This window comes from Xenopus tropicalis, chromosome 3 (genome assembly GCF_000004195.4).
Source record: "Xenopus tropicalis strain Nigerian chromosome 3, UCB_Xtro_10.0, whole genome shotgun sequence".
In the NCBI taxonomy this organism is placed as follows: Eukaryota; Metazoa; Chordata; class Amphibia; order Anura; family Pipidae; genus Xenopus; species Xenopus tropicalis.
Window position 1 is genome coordinate 139,319,883 of NC_030679.2, and position 21,549 is coordinate 139,341,431.

General features: G+C 49.7%; 1 protein-coding gene across 1 annotated transcript in view; it reads left to right on the top strand.

The window, feature by feature from the left end:
* The window catches only part of tlcd4.2 (TLC domain containing 4, gene 2), a 33,649-nt gene that overhangs the window by 2,893 nt on the left and 9,207 nt on the right, over positions 1-21,549 (top strand). Inside the window, exons 2-4 of the mRNA NM_203851.1 lie at positions 16,158-16,355; positions 17,618-17,707; positions 21,404-21,462. Coding sequence (NP_989182.1) covers positions 16,201-16,355; positions 17,618-17,707; positions 21,404-21,462 — 304 coding nt within the window. The 5' untranslated portion in view covers positions 16,158-16,200. The remainder of the gene's footprint in view (positions 1-16,157; positions 16,356-17,617; positions 17,708-21,403; positions 21,463-21,549) is intronic.

The following is a 21,549-nucleotide window of genomic DNA, read 5'->3' on the forward strand; positions in this document are numbered from 1 at the left end:
TACAGGGACAATAAGGCACTCAGGGGCGGGGTTACTGGAATAAGGAGTTACAGGGACAATAAGGCACTCAGGGGCGGGGTTACTGGAATGGGGAGTTACAATAAGGCACTCAGGGGTGGGGTTACTGGAATAAGGAGTTACAGGGACAATAAGGCACTCAGGGGCGGGGTTTCTGGAATAAGGAGTTACAGGGACAATAAGGCACTCAGGGGCGGGGTTACTGGAATAAGGAGTTACAGGGACAATAAGGCACTCAGGGGCGGGGTTACTGGAATGGGGAGTTACAATAAGGCACTCAGGGGTGGGGTTACTGGAATAAGGAGTTACAGGGACAATAAGGCACTCAGGGGCGGGGTTACTGGAATAAGGAGTTACAGGGACAATAAGGCACTCAGGGGCGGGGTTACTGGAATAAGGAGTTACAGGGACAATAAGGCACTCAGGGGCGGGGTTACTGGAATAAGGAGTTACAGGGACAATAAGGCACTCAGGGGCGGGGTTACTGGAATAAGGAGTTAAAGGGACAAGGAACTCAGGGGCGGGGTTACTGGAATGGGGAGTTACAATAAGGCACTCAGGGGTGGGGTTACTGGAATAAGGAGTTACAGGGACAATAAGGCACTCAGGGGCGGGGTTACTGGAATAAGGAGTTACAGGGACAATAAGGCACTCAGGGGCGGGGTTACTGGAATGGGGAGTTACAATAAGGCACTCAGGGGTGGGGTTACTGGAATAAGGAGTTACAGGGACAATAAGGCACTCAGGGGCGGGGTTACTGGAATAAGGAGTTACAGGGACAATAAGGCACTCAGGGGCGGGGTTACTGGAATAAGGAGTTACAGGGACAATAAGGCACTCAGGGGTGGGGTTACTGGAATAAGGAGTTACAGGGACAAGGAACTCAGGGGCGGGGTTACTGGAATAAGGAGTTACAGGGACAAGGAACTCAGGGGCGGGGTTACTGGAATGGGGAGTTACAATAAGGCACTCAGGGGTGGGGTTACTGGAATAAGGAGTTACAGGGACAATAAGGCACTCAGGGGCGGGGTTACTGGAATGGGGAGTTACAATAAGGCACTCAGGGGTGGGGTTACTGGAATAAGGAGTTACAGGGACAATAAGGCACTCAGGGGCGGGGTTACTGGAATAAGGAGTTACAGGGACAATAAGGCACTCAGGGGCGGGGTTACTGGAATGGGGAGTTACAATAAGGCACTCAGGGGTGGGGTTACTGGAATAAGGAGTTACAGGGACAATAAGGCACTCAGGGGCGGGGTTACTGGAATAAGGAGTTACAGGGACAATAAGGCACTCAGGGGCGGGGTTACTGGAATGGGGAGTTACAATAAGGCACTCAGGGGTGGGGTTACTGGAATAAGGAGTTACAGGGACAATAAGGCACTCAGGGGCGGGGTTACTGGAATAAGGAGTTACAGGGACAATAAGGCACTCAGGGGTGGGGTTACTGGAATAAGGAGTTACAGGGACAAGGAACTCAGGGGCGGGGTTACTGGAATAAGGAGTTACAGGGACAAGGAACTCAGGGGCGGGGTTACTGGAATGGGGAGTTACAATAAGGCACTCAGGGGTGGGGTTACTGGAATAAGGAGTTACAGGGACAATAAGGCACTCAGGGGCGGGGTTACTGGAATGGGGAGTTACAATAAGGCACTCAGGGGTGGGGTTACTGGAATAAGGAGTTACAGGGACAATAAGTCACTCAGGGGCGGGGTTACTGGAATAAGGAGTTACAGGGACAATAAGGCACTCAGGGGCGGGGTTACTGGAATGGGGAGTTACAATAAGGCACTCAGGGGTGGGGTTACTGGAATAAGGAGTTACAGGGACAATAAGGCACTCAGGGGCAGGGTTACTGGAATAAGGAGTTACAGGGACAATAAGGCACTCAGGGGCGGGGTTACTGGAATAAGGAGTTACAGGGACAATAAGGCACTCAGGGGTGGGGTTACTGGAATAAGGCGTTACAGGGACAATAAGGCACTCAGGGACGGGGTTACTGGAATAAGGAGTTACAGGGACAATAAGGCACTCAGGGGTGGGGTTACTGGAATAAGGAGTTACAGGGACAATAAGGCACTCAGGGGCGGGGTTACTGGAATAAGGAGTTACAGGGACAATAAGGCACTCAGGGGTGGGGTTACTGGAATAAGGAGTTACAGGGACAATAAGGCACTCAGGGGCGGGGTTACTGGAATAAGGAGTTACAGGGACAATAAGGCACTCAGGGGTGGGGTTACTGGAATAAGGAGTTACAGGGACAATAAGGCACTCAGGGGCGGGGTTACTGGAATAAGGAGTTACAGGGACAATAAGGCACTCAGGGGTGGGGTTACTGGAATAAGGAGTTACAGGGACAATAAGGCACTCAGGGGCGGGGTTACTGGAATAAGGAGTTACAGGGACAATAAGGCACTCAGGGGCGGGTTACTGGAATAAGGAGTTACAGGGACAATAAGGCACTCAGGGGCGGGGTTACTGGAATAAGGAGTTACAGGGACAATAAGGCACTCAGGGTGGGGTTACTGGAATAAGGAGTTACAGGGACAAGGAACTCAGGGGCGGGGTTACTGGAATAAGGCGTTACAGGGACAATAAGGCACTCAGGGGCGGGGTTACTGGAATAAGGAGTTACAGGTACAATAAGGCACTCAGGGGCGGGGTTACTGGAATAAGGAGTTACAGGGACAATAAGGCACTCAGGGGCGGGGTTACTGGAATAAGGAGTTACAGGGACAATAAGGCACTCAGGGGCGGGGTTACTGGAATAAGGAGTTACAGGGGCAATAAGGCACTCAGGGGCGGGGTTACTGGAATAAGGAGTTACAGGGACAATAAGGCACTCAGGGGCGGGGTTACTGGAATAAGGAGTTACAGGGACAATAAGGCACTCAGGGGCGGGGTTACTGGAATAAGGAGTTACAGGGGCAATAAGGCACTCAGGGGCGGGGTTACTGGAATAAGGGGTTACAGGGGCAATAAGGCACTCAGGGGCGGGGTTACTGGAATAAGGAGTTACAGGGACAATAAGGCACTCAGGGGCGGGGTTACTGGAATAAGGAGTTACAGGGGCAATAAGGCACTCAGGGGCGGGGTTACTGGAATAAGGAGTTACAGGGGCAATAAGGCACTCAGGGGCGGGGTTACTGGAATAAGGAGTTACAGGGACAATAAGGCACTCAGGGGCGGGGTTACTGGAATAAGGAGTTACAGGGACAATAAGGCACTCAGGGGCGGGGTTACTGGTATAAGGATTTACAGGGACAATAAGGCACTCAGGGGCGGGGTTACTGGAATAAGGAGTTAGAGGGACCATAAGGCACTCAGGGGCGGGGCTAACTGGAATAAGGAGTTACAGGGACAATAAGGCACTCAGGGGCGGGGTTACTGGAATAAGGAGTTACAGGGACAATAAGGCACTCAGGGGCGGGGTTACTGGAATAAGGAGTTACAGGGACAATAAGGCACTCAGGGGCGGGGTTACTGGAATAAGGAGTTACAGGGACAATAAGGCACTCAGGGGCGGGGTTACTGGTATAAGGATTTACAGGGACAATAAGGCACTCAGGGGCGGGGTTACTGGAATAAGGAGTTAGAGGGACCATAAGGCACTCAGGGGCGGGGCTAACTGGAATAAGGAGTTACAGGGACAATAAGGCACTCAGGGGCGGGGTTACTGGAATAAGGAGTTACAGGGACAATAAGGCACTCAGGGGCGGGGTTACTGGAATAAGGAGTTACAGGGACAATAAGGCACTCAGGGGCGGGGTTACTGGAATAAGGAGTTACAGGGACAATAAGGCACTCAGGGGCGGGGTTACTGGAATAAAGAGTTAATGACACCTAATAAACATAAGGATTCCAAGGGTTCATGTATTAACATAGACTCATAAAGTGACAGTTCATAAATTTGCTTTAATTATTTTACCTGGTGTAGGAGGATCACATGTAATTGCTGATTGGTTGCTCTGGGTTACTGCACTTCTGCAAACCAATCCCTGTTCCAGTTAAGACTTTTATGGTTGAGTAACGTTACTATTAAATTCATTAGTATTTTACACCCAGTGAGAACCTTTCAGTTCTGGGGTGTTTGCTGTCACTGCTGCTAATTATTAGGATATTGCCACCTCTGTCGCACAGTATTAATATCAGTATTTGCGTCTGATTTAGTCGCCACAAGTCACCTGCAGCTGTATCCATGGTAACCATGGTGCCTGGAATTACTGCCATATCCATGGGGCCCATATGGGCACAAGTAGCTTTTGCCAGTACATACACCCCCTGCAGGGGTTGATAGTTTTCCTTGAGTACATATGGACACCCCAGACCTGTCAGTCACCTCTAACAGCTTGTATATTTTCTCCTTTGTACAGTTGGGTAGGTGCACACCCGCTGGGCCAATAGATCAGCGGCAGATGGCAGACAGGGTAATATGTACATACATGAGGTTTATCTGACCTGTATCTTGTAGCTGAGCCTGGGGTAATAATAACCCCAATATCCTGAATTACAAAAATGCAACGAGTGCTTTACTTTGTCCCGTGGCCCCTCAGATTATTGGCTCATCCTGATAGCGAAATGGCAGCTCCCGGAGCAGAGGTTCTTTCTGCTTATTGTGCATAGAACGTGGCTGGGTGCCAAAGCTACTGCTCCTCTTCTGTCCTTTGTCTCTTTATTTTCCTTCTGGGTTTGAGCTAAGGGGGCCCAGCCTGAAGGCCAGTTAGGGGGGGATTTGGGGTGAGTGCTTATTTGTGCCCTGGGTACCCCTGGAACTATAGCAGGGTGACTGTTACCCCAATGTTTCTATATATCTGTAACCTTGTTATGGGCTAAGGGGGCCCAGCCTGAAGGCCAGTTAGGGGGGGATTTGGGGTGAGTGCTTATTTGTGCCCTGGGTACCCCTGGAACTATAGCAGGGTGACTGTTACCCCAATGTTTCAATATATCTGTAACCTTGTTATGGGCTAAGGGGGCCCAGCCTGAAGGCCAGTTAGGGGGGGATTTGGGGTGAGTGCTTATTTGTGCCCTGGGTACCCCTGGAACTATAGCAGGGTGACTGTTACCCCAATGTTTCTATATATCTGTAACCTTGTTATGGGCTAAGGGGGCCCAGCCTGAAGGCCAGTTAGGGGGGGATTTGGGGTGAGTGCTTATTTGTGCCCTGGGTACCCCTGGAACTATAGCGGGGTGACTGTTACCCCCAATGTTTCTATATATCTGTAACCTTGTTATGGGCTAAGGGGGCCCAGCCTGAAGGCCAGTTAGGGGGGGATTTGGGGTGAGTGCTTATTTGTGCCCTGGGTACCCCTGGAACTATAGCGGGGTGACTGTTACCCCAATGTTTCTATATATCTGTAACCTTGTTATGGGCTAAGGGAGCCCAGCCTGAAGGCCAGTTAGGGGGGGATTTGGGGTGAGTGCTTATTTGTACCCTGGGTACCCCTGGAACTAAAGCAGGGTGACTGTTACCCCAATGTTTCTATATATCTGTAACCTTGTTATGGGCTAAGGGGGCCCAGCCTGAAGGCCAGTTAGGGGGGGATTTGGGGTGAGTGCTTATTTGTGCCCTGGGTACCCCTGGAACTATAGCGGGGTGACTGTTACCCCAATGTTTCTATATATCTGTAACCTTGTTATGGGCTAAGGGGGCCCAGCCTGAAGGCCAGTTAGGGGGGGATTTGGGGTGAGTGCTTTTTTGTGCCCTGGGTACCCCTGGAACTATAGCAGGGTGACTGTTACCCCAATGTTTCTATATATCTGTAACCTTGTTATGGGCTAAGGGGGCCCAGCCTGAAGGCCAGTTAGGGGGGGATTTGGGGTGAGTGCTTATTTGTGCCCTGGGTACCCCTGGAACTATAGCAGGGTGACTGTTACCCCAATGTTTCTATATATCTGTAACCTTGTTATGGGCTAAGGGGGCCCAGCCTGAAGGCCAGTTAGGGGGGGATTTGGGGTGAGTGCTTATTTGTGCCCTGGGTACCCCTGGAACTATAGCAGGGTGACTGTTACCCCAATGTTTCTATATATCTGTAACCTTGTTATGGGCTAAGGGGGCCCAGCCTGAAGGCCAGTTAGGGGGGGATTTGGGGTGAGTGCTTATTTGTGCCCTGGGTACCCCTGGAACTATAGCAGGGTGACTGTTACCCCAATGTTTCTATATATCTGTAACCTTGTTATGGGCTAAGGGGGCCCAGCCTGAAGGCCAGTTAGGGGGGGATTTGGGGTGAGTGCTTATTTGTGCCCTGGGTACCCCTGGAACTATAGCGGGGTGACTGTTACCCACATGTTTCTATATATCTGTAACCTTGTTATGGGCTAAGGGGGCCCAGTCTGAAGGCCAGTTAGGGGGGGATTTGGGGTGAGTGCTTATTTGTGCCCTGGGTACCCCTGGAACTATAGCAGGGTGACTGTTACCCCAATGTTTCTATATATCTGTAACCTTGTTATGAGCTAAGGAGGCCCAGCCTGAAGGCCAGTTAGGGGGGGAAGGGGAGTAACCAAATACTGTTTGTTGGATCCCCCCATGAAGGAGCATGGATGTGTATTCAGAGTTTGGGGTAGGAGGGCATGGGTTAATACTTCACCAGAGCATTGTTTCTTGAGGTTTGGGTAGATGGGGTGCCCCTAGGTGGGTGTTCCATATGACTGATTGTGTACCCCAAGTATGAGTAACCTAGGGGCTGCTGTATCAGTTGCAGAACTACCAGGGGGTTGTAGGTAATGTAAGGGCTGCCCCCCCCCATAGGGCCTAATGAGTTCCTCTGTACTATAAGGAGGGGCGCCAGGCTGGTAAGAGGACTGGGGGTTGGAGCGAGGGGCCCATATGACTTTGGTTTCATTACTGCGCTGCATCTGGCGCTGCTACTGAATCCTGAGTTGTGGCGCCTGTATTGCTGTTGATAATTTGTTAATTTGCTAAAAGGAAATGTTAATCCTCAAAACAAATCAATGTATGGTTGCCTTTCTGTGCATTTTTTTCAATTTACATTTTTGAATTCCCCTTGTTAAGATGTTAGCAGTTTTTAAACTACAATTATAAAGAATCTGAAACAACACCGCCACCTGCTGGTCATTTTGGCCATCTGGCTACAGATGTTACTCTGCTTAGAACTGACCAATGAAACGTCAGCTGACTCTTCTCTACTCACTAACCCCTTTTCTAAGCAGCACCAGCGCCGGATTTCTTGCAAAGCCGCCCAGAGACCGCCCTCATTCCCCCCCCCCCCCTTACCCTAAGCATTGCACATATGGAGCACTGGGGAAAGGAAGCATTGAAGTTTCCTGCACATCCTAGTCCCAGTCCCCTAAATTTGTGCTGCCCTAGTCCCGGGCCCTTGTGGCCTCTCCACAAATCCGGCCCTGAGCAGCACAACATCACAAGACTTTCCTTGTCTCACTAAATTAGTCTGTAGCCGACTGCAGACAGTTGGCCCAAATGACCAGCAGGTGGCGCTGCTGTTTCAATGGATTATATTAGCAGTGTAAGAGCTGATAACTAGTACAATAAACATCTGTTCATACATTACACACAGGATCAGAGCTTCCTTGTCGCCCCCTAAATTCTTTGCTGTTCCTATAATAAAACTCCGGTAAGGAAAGAACAACATTAAGTCTATTCTTTAATGACAGAACAAAATGTAATTTGTCCATAGAAAACCCAGTTGTCCAACTAAGTTGCCTTGTGTGGTAACCAATGTCTTATGTCCCCCATCTACATTTCTACCCAGTTGTCTTCTTCATAACACTATCATACCAGCCACTGTGCTGAAGGCTTCCTGGTGTTCATAAACGCTGCCCCGCCCCTGGTAGTTCTGCCCCTGGTAGTTCCGCCATTTACAAATGTGTCTGCTAAAAAATTCCCATTTAGCACCCATATTTTCAGGCGTTTTCAGGCGTATTCAAGCAAAGCTATAATGGCAATTATACCCCCTTTTTGACGTGAGCGCACTCAGTTGGGGTTAGAGTATGTTTTTACACAGACCTGCCAGATTGAAAGGAAGCCATCTTACTCGTGAGAACCAGTACCGCCCCCAGTTGGCTCACAGTGTCAGGAAGGCCCTCCCTCCCCTTGTTTCATTGTAAAGTGTTATATTCTACTTTCTGTAGTAGGCAGCGCACATATTCCCAGAATCCTTCACTTTACAATGGAGCAGGTTAGGGACTTGGAACTGGTCCCAGTGAGCACACAGACAGACTCTCATGGTTTCCACCTGTAGATTCAGGTGCGTCTGTGTAACAAAAAATACATTCATATTTATTTCCGTTGGCCGTTGCGAGCAACGGCCAATCATTCTCCTCCCTGCTGGCTGCTTTCCCAGGTTGCTTCAGGACAGCCTTTAGCATTCAGCACTTGGCACTGTAGAAGGCCAGCCAATCCCCATTAGGACACGCCCCCTAGTCATTTGTACAATTAACAATACAGGTGTCCATTTTAGAGGTGCTTTTTAGCCCTAACTAAAACCAGAGGCCCTGCATCGCCCTATAGAATTTATCGTTCCTGGAGGGAAAGGGTTCAGCCGCACAAGTACATTATTATCTGGAAAGCCATTAGCACAGAGTCCATAGGGGACATAGTCCAAAATAAGTCTATATTTAGCCAGACATATCTCCCCTGGGAATGCAGGGAGCTGGAGTGGAACAGCACAAAATCAATATGTATAAAGTGCCACCAGTGGCTCCATGGTCCTCACAGAGCAGGGTGCCAAGTACAAGAAAAAAAAAGGGGGAGGGGGGGTAAAAACTGCCATTTTTTATCTATAAGTTATATAAAGTGAGGGGCAAGAATATGCTTTTGTACTTTTCTAGAAGAAGAGCTGCCTCCCCTGTCAGCCTATTCTGGGGCAGGGCAATGGGTTCCGGTATGGTCAGTAGGGGCCGCGCCACCAAACCCAGCCTCACCAATCACATCTGTGGCCCCTTCTGTTCATACAAACCTTTGTCCCGTCTGTTCCAGCGTGATGATAAATATTCAGTGGAGGCTCAATGTTTAACCTTTCTCTTCATGTTGTCTAAAGTTAAATAGAAAAATGAAAGAATAACTTTCTCTTCCTTACATGGAAAAATGGGCAAAATCCTGACATTAGGGCCCCAAATTTGATTTCTGTTTTCTTATTATAATCCAAAGTCACAAAATGTATATTGTCAGTAAAAAAAAACTATTTTTGTACTCACAGCATTATTACACTAGGTGAATATTGTTATCAGGAATGTCATTTTGTAGCCAGAAATGTGATTTTGTCTGCACAAAATAAAGTGTGAGAAAAACAATCAGTTACAACATGAATTATGTCACCACAAAATTAATTCTGAAAGCACAAAATTCATTTCTTAAATGGAAACAATTTAAAAACTGGGCAAGAGAGAACAACAAAATGTGTTTTGGGCCCTAATTGTGCCTTTTGTTGTCTTAACTGGTTTTGCACTCACAGCGTTATTACACTCCATGGTCACCAAATTCATGTTTTCAGTAAAAAAAATCACTTGTTAAGCAGAATATTTCTTGTCTGTGACAAGATATGACTTTTTAGTTACAACATACAATAAAAAAAGGGTTAATGAATAACATCAAACTCTGAGGCGCCAAATGTGCCTTCTATAGTCCTAACTATATTAGTGCTCACAGCATTATTACACTCCATGGTCACAAAATTAATTATTTAAGCACAAAAATCATTTTGTACTGAGAGTATGAATTCTGTTAGCACAAAATTAATTCTCTTACAAAAAGACTTTGTAGTTACAATATACATTTCTAATATGGAAACTGAAAACAAACAGAATTATTACTTGAAACGTAATGTAATGTTGCTGTAATGCCCTGTGTGGGCAATAAATTCATTTAATATATGAAGGATTGCGGTGCTGTTCAAGGTTTTCTATTAAGCACCAATGGCAATTAGCCGGTGGGGAACGTGCCTGGATTTTTGTGCTGACCACTTTTTGTCCACTGAATGGTCATATAATTAATTTTATCATTTTGTAGTCAGAAAATGTATTTTGTTAGCACAACATGAATTCTCTGAGCACAAAACATAATTTTGCAGTGACAATATAGAAGTAAGTAAACCCTGGAATTACCATATCCATTGAGCACAGTTATGTTTTGTGATTTCCAGGGTTCTTTTGCAAGTTGCACCTACAGCCATTCCCACTCTCTCCAATCTAATTCTCAATCTCCCGCAACTGGGGTTATTGACGCCACATGTCCTTGTATGTCTGTACTGACTTTGCTGCAACCTGGGCCTATGTGATCCAGCTCATTCTCAAATCACAAGCAACTCGTACTGAGCACGATTTTTCTAGCAAGTACAATTTTACTGAAATGTCGGGTAAGGGCATTGCCTCATGGGTAAAAAAAAAGGCACTTTGTACTTAGTGTTAGGCGCTCAGGGGCGGGGTTACTGGAATAAGGAGTTACAGGGACAATAAGGCACTCAGGGGCGGGGTTACCGGAATAAGGAGTTACAGGGACAATAATGCACTCAGGGGCGGGGTTACTGGAATAAGGAGTTACAGGGACAATAAGGCACTCAGGGGCGGGGTTACCGGAATAAGGAGTTACAGGGACAATAAGGCACTCAGGGGCGGGGTTACTGGAATAAGGAGTTACAGGGGCAATAAGGCACTCAGGGGCGGGGTTACTGGAATAAGGAGTTACAGGGAAAATAAGGCACTCAGGGGCGGGGTTACAGGAATAAGGAGTTACAGGGACAATAAGGCACTCAGGGGCAGGGTTACTGGAATAAGGAGTTACAGGGACAATAAGGCACTCAGGGGCGGGGTTACTGGAATAAGGAGTTACAGGGAAAATAAGGCACTCAGGGGCGGGGTTACAGGAATAAGGAGTTACAGGGACAATAAGGCACTCAGGGGCAGGGTTACTGGAATAAGGAGTTACAGGGACAATAAGGCACTCAGGGGCGGGGTTACTGGAATAAGGAGTTACAGGGACAATAAGGCACTCAGGGGCGGGGTTACTGGAATAAGGAGTTACAGGTTCAATAAGGCACTCAGGGGCGGGGTTACTGGAATAAGGAGTTACAGGGGCAATAAGGCACTCAGGGGCGGGGTTACTGGAATAAGGAGTTACAGGGAAAATAAGGCACTCAGGGGCGGGGTTACTGGAATAAGGAGTTACAGGGAAAATAAGGCACTCAGGGGCGGGGTTACTGGAATAAGGAGTTACAGGGACAATAAGGCACTCAGGGGCGGGGTTACTGGAATAAGGAGTTACAGGGACAATAAGGCACTCAGGGGCGGGGTTACTGGAATAAGGAGTTACAGGGGCAATAAGGCGCTCAGGGGCGGGGTTACTGGAATAAGGAGTTACAGGGACAATAAGGCGCTCAGGGGCGGGGTTAATGGAATAAGGAGTTACAGGGACAATAAGGCGCTCAGGGGCGGGGTTACTGGAATAAGGAGTTACAGGGACAATAAGGCGCTCAGGGGCGGGGTTAATGGAATAAGGAGTTACAGGGGCAATAAGGCACTCAGGGGCGGGGTTACTGGAATAAGGAGTTACAGGGACAATAAGGCACTCAGGGGCGGGGTTACTGGAATAAGGAGTTACAGGGACAATAAGGCACTCAGGGGCGGGGTTACAGGAATAAGGAGTTACAGGGACAATAAGGCACTCAGGGGCGGGGTTACTGGAATAAGGAGTTACAGGGACAATAAGGCACTCAGGGGCGGGGTTACTGGAATAAGGAGTTACAGGGACAATAAGGCACTCAGGGGCGGGGTAACTGGAATAAGGAGTTACAGGTTCAATAAGGCACTCAGGGGCGGGGTTACTGGAATAAGGAGTTACAGGGGCAATAAGGCACTCAGGGGCGGGGTTACTGGAATAAGGAGTTACAGGGACAATAAGGCACTCAGGGGCGGGGTTACTGGAATAAGGAGTTACAGGGACAATAAGGCACTCAGGGGCGGGGTTACTGGAATAAGGAGTTACAGGGACAATAAGGCACTCAGGGGCGGGGTTACTGGAATAAGGAGTTACAGGGACAATAAGGCACTCAGGGGCGGGGTTACTGGAATAAGGAGTTACAGGGACAATAAGGCACTCAGGGGCGGGGTTACTGGAATAAGGAGTTACAGGGACAATAAGGCACTCAGGGGCAGGGTTACTGGAATAAGGAGTTACAGGGGCAATAAGGCACTCAGGGGCGGGGTTACTGGAATAAGGAGTTACAGGGACAATAAGGCACTCAGGGGCGGGGTTACTGGAATAAGGAGTTACAGGGACAATAAGGCACTCAGGGGCGGGGTTACTGGAATAAGGAGTTACAGGGACAATAAGGCACTCAGGGGCGGGGTTACTGGAATAAGGAGTTACAGGGACAATAAGGCACTCAGGGGCGGGGTTACCGGAATAAGGAGTTACAGGGACAATAAGGCACTCAGGGGCGGGGTTACTGGAATAAGGAGTTACAGGGGCAATAAGGCACTCAGGGGCGGGGTTACTGGAATAAGGAGTTACAGGGGCAATAAGGCACTCAGGGGCAGGGTTACTGGAATAAGGAGTTACAGGGACAATAAGGCACTCAGGGCAGGGTTACTGGAATAAGGAGTTACAGGGACAATAAGGCACTCAGGGGCAGGGTTACTGGAATAAGGAGTTACAGGGACAATAAGGCACTCAGGGGCAGGGTTACTGGAATAAGGAGTTACAGGGACAATAAGGCACTCAGGGGCGGGGTTACCGGAATAAGGAGTTACAGGGGCAATAAGGCACTCAGGGGCGGGGTTACTGGAATAAGGAGTTACAGGGGCAATAAGGCACTCAGGGGCGGGGTTACTGGAATAAGGAGTTACAGGGGCAATAAGGCACTCAGGGGCGGGGTTACTGGAATAAGGAGTTACAGGGACAATAAGGCACTCAGGGGCGGGGTTACCGGAATAAGGAGTTACAGGGACAATAAGGCACTCAGGGGCGGGGTAACTGGAATAAGGAGTTACAGGTTCAATAAGGCACTCAGGGGCGGGGTTACTGGAATAAGGAGTTACAGGGGCAATAAGGCACTCAGGGGCGGGGTTACTGGAATAAGGAGTTACAGGGACAATAAGGCACTCAGGGGCGGGGTTACTGGAATAAGGAGTTACAGGGACAATAAGGCACTCAGGGGCGGGGTTACTGGAATAAGGAGTTACAGGGACAATAAGGCACTCAGGGGCGGGGTTACTGGAATAAGGAGTTACAGGGACAATAAGGCACTCAGGGGCGGGGTTACTGGAATAAGGAGTTACAGGGACAATAAGGCACTCAGGGGCAGGGTTACTGGAATAAGGAGTTACAGGGACAATAAGGCACTCAGGGGCAGGGTTACTGGAATAAGGAGTTACAGGGACAATAAGGCACTCAGGGGCGGGGTTACCGGAATAAGGAGTTACAGGGGCAATAAGGCACTCAGGGGCGGGGTTACTGGAATAAGGAGTTACAGGGGCAATAAGGCACTCAGGGGCGGGGTTACTGGAATAAGGAGTTACAGGGACAATAAGGCACTCAGGGGCGGGGTTACTGGAATAAGGAGTTACAGGGACAATAAGGCACGCAGGGGCGGGGTTACTGGAATAAGGAGTTACAGGGACAATAAGGCACTCAGGGGCGGGGTTACTGGAATAAGGAGTTACAGGGGCAATAAGGCACTCAGGGGCGGGGTTACTGGAATAAGGAGTTACAGGGACAATAAGGCACTCAGGGGCGGAGTTACTGGAATAAGGAGTTACAGGGACAATAAGGCGCTCAGGGGCGGGGTTACTGGAATAAGGAGTTACAGGGGCAATAAGGCGCTCAGGGGCGGGGTTACTGGAATAAGGAGTTACAGGGACAATAAGGCACGCAGGGGCGGGGTTACTGGAATAAGGAGTTACAGGGACAATAAGGCACTCAGGGGCGGGGTTACTGGAATAAGGAGTTACAGGGACAATAAGGCACTCAGGGGCGGGGTTACTGGAATAAGGAGTTACAGGGACAATAAGGCACTCAGGGGCGGGGTTACTGGAATAAGGAGTTACAGGGACAATAAGGCACGCAGGGGCGGGGTTACTGGAATAAGGAGTTACAGGGACAATAAGGCACTCAGGGGCGGGGTTACTGGAATAAGGAGTTACAGGGACAATAAGGCACTCAGGGGCGGGGTTACTGGAATAAGGAGTTACAGGGACAATAAGGCACTCAGGGGCGGGGTTACTGGAATAAGGAGTTACAGGGACAATAAGGCACTCAGGGGCGGGGTTACTGGAATAAGGAGTTACAGGGACAATAAGGCACTCAGGGGCGGGGTTACTGGAATAAGGAGTTACAGGGACAATAAGGCACTCAGGGGCGGGGTTACTGGAATAAGGAGTTACAGGGACAATAAGGCACTCAGGGGCGGGGTTACTGGAATAAGGAGTTACAGGGACAATAAGGCACTCAGGGGTGGGGTTACTGGAATAAGGAGTTACAGGGACAATAAGGCACTCAGGGGCGGGGTTACTGGAATAAGGAGTTACAGTGCCGTATCCTTATCTGTGTGACCCTAGTTCAGTGGATTTATTTACCATGTACATAGGTCAAGGAAAGAAGGCGGATGAAATATTAATGACCCTGCTGCTCAAAGTACAGCACAATACTACACATTTGCACGGCAACAGCTCTGGGAAATGCGACATTCCATTAACGTATGTTCTTTATAAATGTGTGTTTGCATGGTTCTGTGTTTATTTATATAATGTGTGTGTGTGTGTAATGTGCAGTTTGCAAAGTAATATTGTATTATTTACTTGCCTTGTCTGCAGTTTCCTCTAGATCTGCACCTTCTAATGATTCTTTCCTATCTTACTTCTGTATATCAGAGTGTAAGTTCTGTAGCTCAGGACTTCCTCCTCCTAATGGTTCCCTCTCCCTGTATTGTATCTGTGTCCCTCTGTATATTAGAGTGTAAGCTCTGCAGGACAGGATTCCCTTCTCCCAATGGTTCCCTCTCCCTGTATTGTATCTGTGTTTCTCTGTATATTAGAGTGTAAGCTCTGCAGGGCAGGATTCCCTTCTCCCAATGGTTCCCTCTCCCTGTATTGTATCTGTGTCCCTCTGTATATTAGAGTGTAAGCTCTGCAGGGCAGGATTCCCTTCTCCCAATGGTTCCCTCTCCCTGTATTGTATCTGTGTCCCTCTGTATATTAGAGTGTAAGCTCTGCAGGGCAGGATTCCCTTCCCCCAATGGTTCCCTCTCCCTGTATTGTATCTGTGCCCCTCTGTATATTAGAGTGTAAGCTCTGCAGGGCAGGATTCCCTTCTCCCAATGGTTCCCTCTCCCTGTATTGTATCTGTGTCCCTCTGTATATTAGAGTGTAAGCTCTGCAGGGCAGGATTCCCTTCCCCCAATGGTTCCCTCTCCCTGTATTGTATCTGTGCCCCTCTGTATATTAGAGTGTAAGCTCTGCAGGGCAGGATTCCCTTCTCCCAATGGTTCCCTCTCCCTGTATTGTATCTGTGTCCCTCTGTATATTAGAGTGTAAGCTCTGCAGGGCAGGATTCCCTTCCCCCAATGGTTCCCTCTCCCTGTATTGTATCTGTGCCCCTCTGTATATTAGAGTGTAAGCTCTGCAGGGCAGGATTCCCTTCCCCCAATGGTTCCCTCTCCCTGTATTGTATCTGTGTCCCTCTGTATATTAGAGTGTAAGCTCTGCAGGGCAGGATTCCCTTCTCCCAATGGTTCCCTCTCCCTGTATTGTATCTGTGTCCCTCTGTATATTAGAGTGTAAGCTCTGCAGGGCAGGATTCCCTTCTCCCAATGGTTCCCTCTCCCTGTATTGTATCTGTGTCCCTCTGTATATTAGAGTGTAAGCTCTGCAGGGCAGGATTCCCTTCTCCCAATGGTTCCCTCTCCCTGTATTGTATCTGTGTCCCTCTGTATTAGAGTGTAAGCTCTATGTTCAACCAAGGGGTAAGTTGGCAAACATATTTTTATATATGCCTATTTTAATGGGTTATGGCGGTAACCCTAATCTTGCCCATATTTTGACAGTAACACAAAATTACTTGTACTGATGGTGCAAGCCATAGCTAGGAATATTAGGAGTAAAGTAACGGCCAGAGATCTGTATGCTCATATTCCTTGATACATTTATTAACTGCTTTCATTCCATCATTGCAGAACATCTCTACCTAAAAACCTGTGAAGCTTGAAAAATATCACAATGGATGACAGTGTATTTATCAGTTACTGTGTGGTAACCGGCAGCTTCCTGGGATTCCAACTGCTCTTCTCAATAATCAGCCCCCGAACCTTTACAAAATACTCCAGTACCTACAGACAGCTCAGCTTTGGCAAGCAGTGTGAGTGGGACTCAAGGTAACCCCCCCCCTGAGCGCCTTATTGCCCCTGTAACTCCTTATTCCAGTAACCCCGCCCCTGAGTGCCTTATTGTCCCTGTAACTCCTTATTCCAGTAACCCCGCCCCTGAGTGCCTTATTGCCCCTGTAACTCCTTATTCCAGTAACCCCGCCCCTGAGTGCCTTATTGCCCCTGTAACTCCTTATTCCAGTAACCCCGCCCCTGAGTGCCTTATTGTCCCTGTAACTCCTTATTCCGGTAACCCCACCCCTGAGTGCCTTATTGTCCCTGTAACTCCTTATTCCAGTAACCCCGCCCCTGAGTGCCTTATTGTCCCTGTAACTCCTTATTCCAGTAACCCCGCCCCTGAGTGCCTTATTGTCCCTGTAACTCCTTATTCCAGTAACCCCGCCCCTGAGTGCCTTATTGTCTCTGTAACTCCTTATTCCAGTAACCCCGCCCCTGAGTGCCTTATTGTCCCTGTAACTCCTTATTCCAGTAACCCCGCCCCTGAGTGCCTTATTGTCTCTGTAACTCCTTATTCCAGTAACCCCGCCCCTGAGTGCCTTATTGTCCCTGTAACTCCTTATTCCGGTAACCCCGCCCCTGAGTGCCTTATTGCCCCTATAACTCCTTATTCCAGTAACCCCGCCCCTGAGTGCCTTATTGTCCCTGTAACTCCTTATTCCAGTAACCCCGCCCCTGAGTGCCTTATTGTCCCTGTAACTCCTTATTCCAGTAACCCCGCCCCTGAGTGCCTTATTGTCCCTGTAACTCCTTATTCCAGTAACCCCGCCCCTGAGTGCCTTATTGTCCCTATAACTCTTTATTCCAGTAACCCCGCCCCTGAGTGCCTTATTGTCCCTGTAACTCCTTATTCCCGTAACCCCGCCCCTGAGTGCCTTATTGTCCCTGTAACTCCTTATTCCGGTAACCCCGCCCCTGAGTGCCTTATTGCCCCTGTAACTCCTTATTCCAGTAACCCCGCCCCTGAGTGCCTTATTGCCCCTGTAACTCCTTATTCCAGTAACCCCGCCCCTGAGTGCCTTATTGTCCCTGTAACTCCTTATTCCAGTAACCCCGCCCCTGAGTGCCTTATTGTCCCTGTAACTCCTTATTCCAGTAACCCCGCCCCTGAGTGCCTTATTGTCCCTGTAACTCCTTATTCCAGTAACCCCACCCCTGAGTGCCTTATTGTCCCTGTAACTCCTTATTCCAGTAACCCCACCCCTGAGTGCCTTATTGCCCCTGTAACTCCCTATGTGCATTCTCTGTTATAGATGTGTTTCCACAACCCACGCGCTAGTCGTTGGATCTGGGTGCCTGTATATTCTGGCGTATGATGAAGCTGTGAATGCTGACCCCATATGGTGAGACTCTTGCCCCCATGTGATCCCTACACCTCCCTTGATTGGTTTCTGATTCCCAGTGCCCAATAAGGTTTCTCTCTTTTGCCTCCTTCTCATTGTGAATTATTGCTTCCAACTTTATACCCACCTTCCTCGCACAGTTGTGCTGTTTCTATGTACTAAGTGTAGGGGGCAGCAGAAGGCATTTGTGGTTGGGGGTCCCAGGAGAGGCAGGATTTGTGGGTGCATAGCACGCTGCCGAAAATTTTAGACACGCCCACTTTTTGTGGCCTACCTGTAACGGCAGTGCTGCATAGAGCTCTAGGTGTCTCTTCTCTGCCCAAACCCAGGGGGTTAAATCAGGTAAATGAAGGGCCACGCACAGCAGCGAGACTTTATGCAGCACAAACTTTACTGGTAGCTATTCTGAAAATGATCAATTTTTTTAAATTAAAGCAAATTGCAAATATCCAAACTTTAATATAGGTGGAGCACCCTGCTATAGTTCCAGGGGTACCCAGGGTACAAATAAGCACTCACCCCAAATCCCCCCTAACTGGCCTTCAGGCTGGGCCCCCTTAGCCCATAACAAGGTTACAGATATATAGAAACATTGGGGTAACAGTCACCCTGCTATAGTTCCAGGGGTACCCAGGGCACAAATAAGCACTCACCCCAAATCCCCCCCTAACTGGCCTTCAGGCTGGGCCCCCTTAGCCCATAACAAGGTTACAGATATATAGAAACATTGGGGTAACAGTCACCCCGCTATAGTTCCAGGGGTACCCAGGGCACAAATAAGCACTCACCCCAAATCCCCCCCTAACTGGCCTTCAGGCTGGGCCCCCTTAGCCCATAACAAGGTTACAGATATATAGAAACATTGGGGTAACAGTCACCCTGCTATAGTTCCAGGGGTACCCAGGGCACAAATAAGCACTCACCCCAAATCTCCCCCCATAACTGGCCTTCAGGCTGGGCCCATAACAAGGTTACTATTCCTATCCGCTCTCGCCTGGGTGTTACTCAGTGAGTAGTAGTGAGTGAGTAGTGAGTAGTAGTGAGTAGTAGTGAGTAGTTGTGAGTAGTAGTGAGTAGTAGTGCCAGTACACACAGGACTGTGCATAGTAAGCTTCTCTCAGCCCTGTCCCTCAGTGCGGCACATACAGGCCCAGCTGACTGCATATAAAGACTTCCCTTTATTCAGAACATAATAAGAGCCATTGTTTTTGCAGAGGGTTAATCCTTCTCCCCAGTCCCAGCCTGACGGCCCCTTAACCCCCAGACCCAGAAATCCCAGATTAACTTCCTACAAACCCTCCCCTGCCACCAGCAGGGCACTCTCTCTGTTTCACCCCCATAGTCTCTTTGCTTATTCTTATTCTGCCCCTGCCTCTCCTTACTCTGCCCCTGCCTCTCCTCATTCTGCCCCTGCCTCTCCTCATTCTGCCCCTGTCTCTCCTTATTCTGCCCCTGCCTCTCCTCATTCTGCCCCTGCCTCTCCTTATTCTGCCCCTGCCTCTCCTCATTCTGCCCCTGCCTCTCCTCATTCTGCCCCTGTCTCTCCTTATTCTGCCCCTGCCTCTCCTCATTCTGCCCCTGCCTCTCCTCATTCTGCCCCTGTCTCTCCTCATTCTGCCCCTGCCTCTCCTTATTCTGCCCCTGCCTCTCCTCATTCTGCCCCTGCCTCTCCTCATTCTGCCCCTGTCTCTCCTTATTCTGCCCCTGCCTCTCCTCATTCTGCCCCTGCCTCTCCTCATTCTGCCCCTGTCTCTCCTCATTCTGCCCCTGCCTCTCCTCATTCTGCCCCTGCCTCTCCTCATTCTGCCCCTGCCTCTCCTCATTCTGCCCCTGTCTCTCCTTATTCTGCCCCTGTCTCTCCTTATTCTGCCCCTGCCTCTCATTATTTTGCCCCTGTCTCTCCTCATTCTGCCCCTGCCTCTCATTATTCTGCCCCTGCCTCTCCTTATTCTGCCCCTGCCTCTCCTCATTCTGCCCCTGTCTCTCCTCATTCTGCCCCTGTCTCTCCTCATTCTGCCCCTGCCTCTCCTTATTCTGCCCCTGCCTCTCCTCATTCTGCCCCTGTCTCTCCTCATTCTGCCCCTGTCTCTCCTCATTCTGCCCCTGCCTCTCCTCATTCTGCCCCTGCCTCTCCTCATTCTGCCCCTGTCTCTCCTTATTCTGCCCCTGTCTCTCCTTATTCTGCCCCTGCCTCTCATTATTTTGCCCCTGTCTCTCCTCATTCTGCCCCTGCCTCTCATTATTCTGCCCCTGCCTCTCCTTATTCTGCCCCTGCCTCTCCTCATTCTGCCCCTGTCTCTCCTCATTCTGCCCCTGTCTCTCCTCATTCTGCCCCTGTCTCTCCTTATTCTGCCCCTGTCTCTCCTCATTCTGCCCCTGCCTCTCCTTATTCTGCCCCTGCCTCTCCTCATTCTGCCCGTCTCTCCTCATTCTGCCCCTGCCTCTCATTATTCTGCCCCTGCCTCTCCTTATTCTGCCCCTGCCTCTCCTTATTCTGCCCCTGCCTCCCCTTATTCTGCCCCTGCCTCCCCTTATTCTGCCCCTGCCTCCCCTTATTCTGCCCCTGCCTCCCCTTATTCTGCCCCTGCCTCTCCTCATTCTGCCCCTGCCTCTCCTTATTCTGCCCCTGCCTCCCCTTATTCTGCCCCTGCCTCTCCTCATTCTGCCCCTGCCTCTCCTCATTCTGCCCCTGCCTCTCCTCATTCTGCCCCTGCCTCTCATTATTCTGCCCCTGCCTCTCCTTATTCTGCCCCAGCCTCTCCTTATTCTGCCCCTGCCTCTCCTTATTCTGCCCCTGCCTCTCCTTATTCTGCCCCTGCCTCCCCTTATTCTGCCCCTGCCTCCCCTTATTCTGCCCCTGCCTCTCCTTATTCTGCCCCTGCCTCTCCTTATTCTGCCCCTGCCTCCCCTTATTCTGCCCCTGCCTCCCCTTATTCTGCCCCTGCCTCTCCTCATTCTGCCCCTGCCTCTCATTATTCTGCCCCTGCCTCTCCTTATTCTGCCCCTGCCTCCCCTTATTCTGCCCCTGCCTCCCCTTATTCTGCCCCTGCCTCTCCTTACTCTGCCCCTGCCTCCCCTTATTCTGCCCCTGCCTCTCCTTACTCTGCCCCTGCCTCCCCTTATTCTGCCCCTGCCTCTCCTTATTCTGCCCCTCCTACTCTCGCTGATTAACTCTTTGTGCCCAGTGTCGGACTGGCTCTCCTGGGTCCCACCAGAGACACCCCAGGCCCACTCTCCCAGCAGTTAGATACAGACAGTGCCAAATGCAGTGGGTGCTTATATATAGGCCTATGGTGGGAATAGTGGCTAATGGGAATTCTCCTAAGAAGGGGTCACTAGGGTTTGGGGCCATTGGGAGATCCTATGTTATTATGGGACATTGTTCTGACCCCGTTTGTGCTTGTGGCTTCGTTGCTCCCCCCTCTATTCAGGGGGTACTGTTTTGCCTCCCATACAGCGCCCCCATCTGCTTGTGTCGCTTTAGTCCCACCTTTATATTTCTACTACCCTCTGCCCCCCTTTCTCTCCTACCCCCTCCCTGCCATTGTGTTCTGCCTGCCTATTCTTACCCCTTACCCAGCATGCTTTTCCCAAATACAGCAGCTTCTGTCCCTGCTCCCCTAACCCTGCCCCCCCCCCCCCCGTATTCTTTCTTCCTACATGCACCCCATTTTAATGGAGCTTTTCTTATTTTAGGGGTGATCCATTTTGGGTGAAAATGAACGTTGCCATCACTTGCGGCTACCTCGTGCATGGTAATATTAATCAGGCTTTATTTAACCAATCAGCTTTGCGTCTCTCTCTCTATAACTGCAGCTTCCATTCCTTATCCTTATATATAG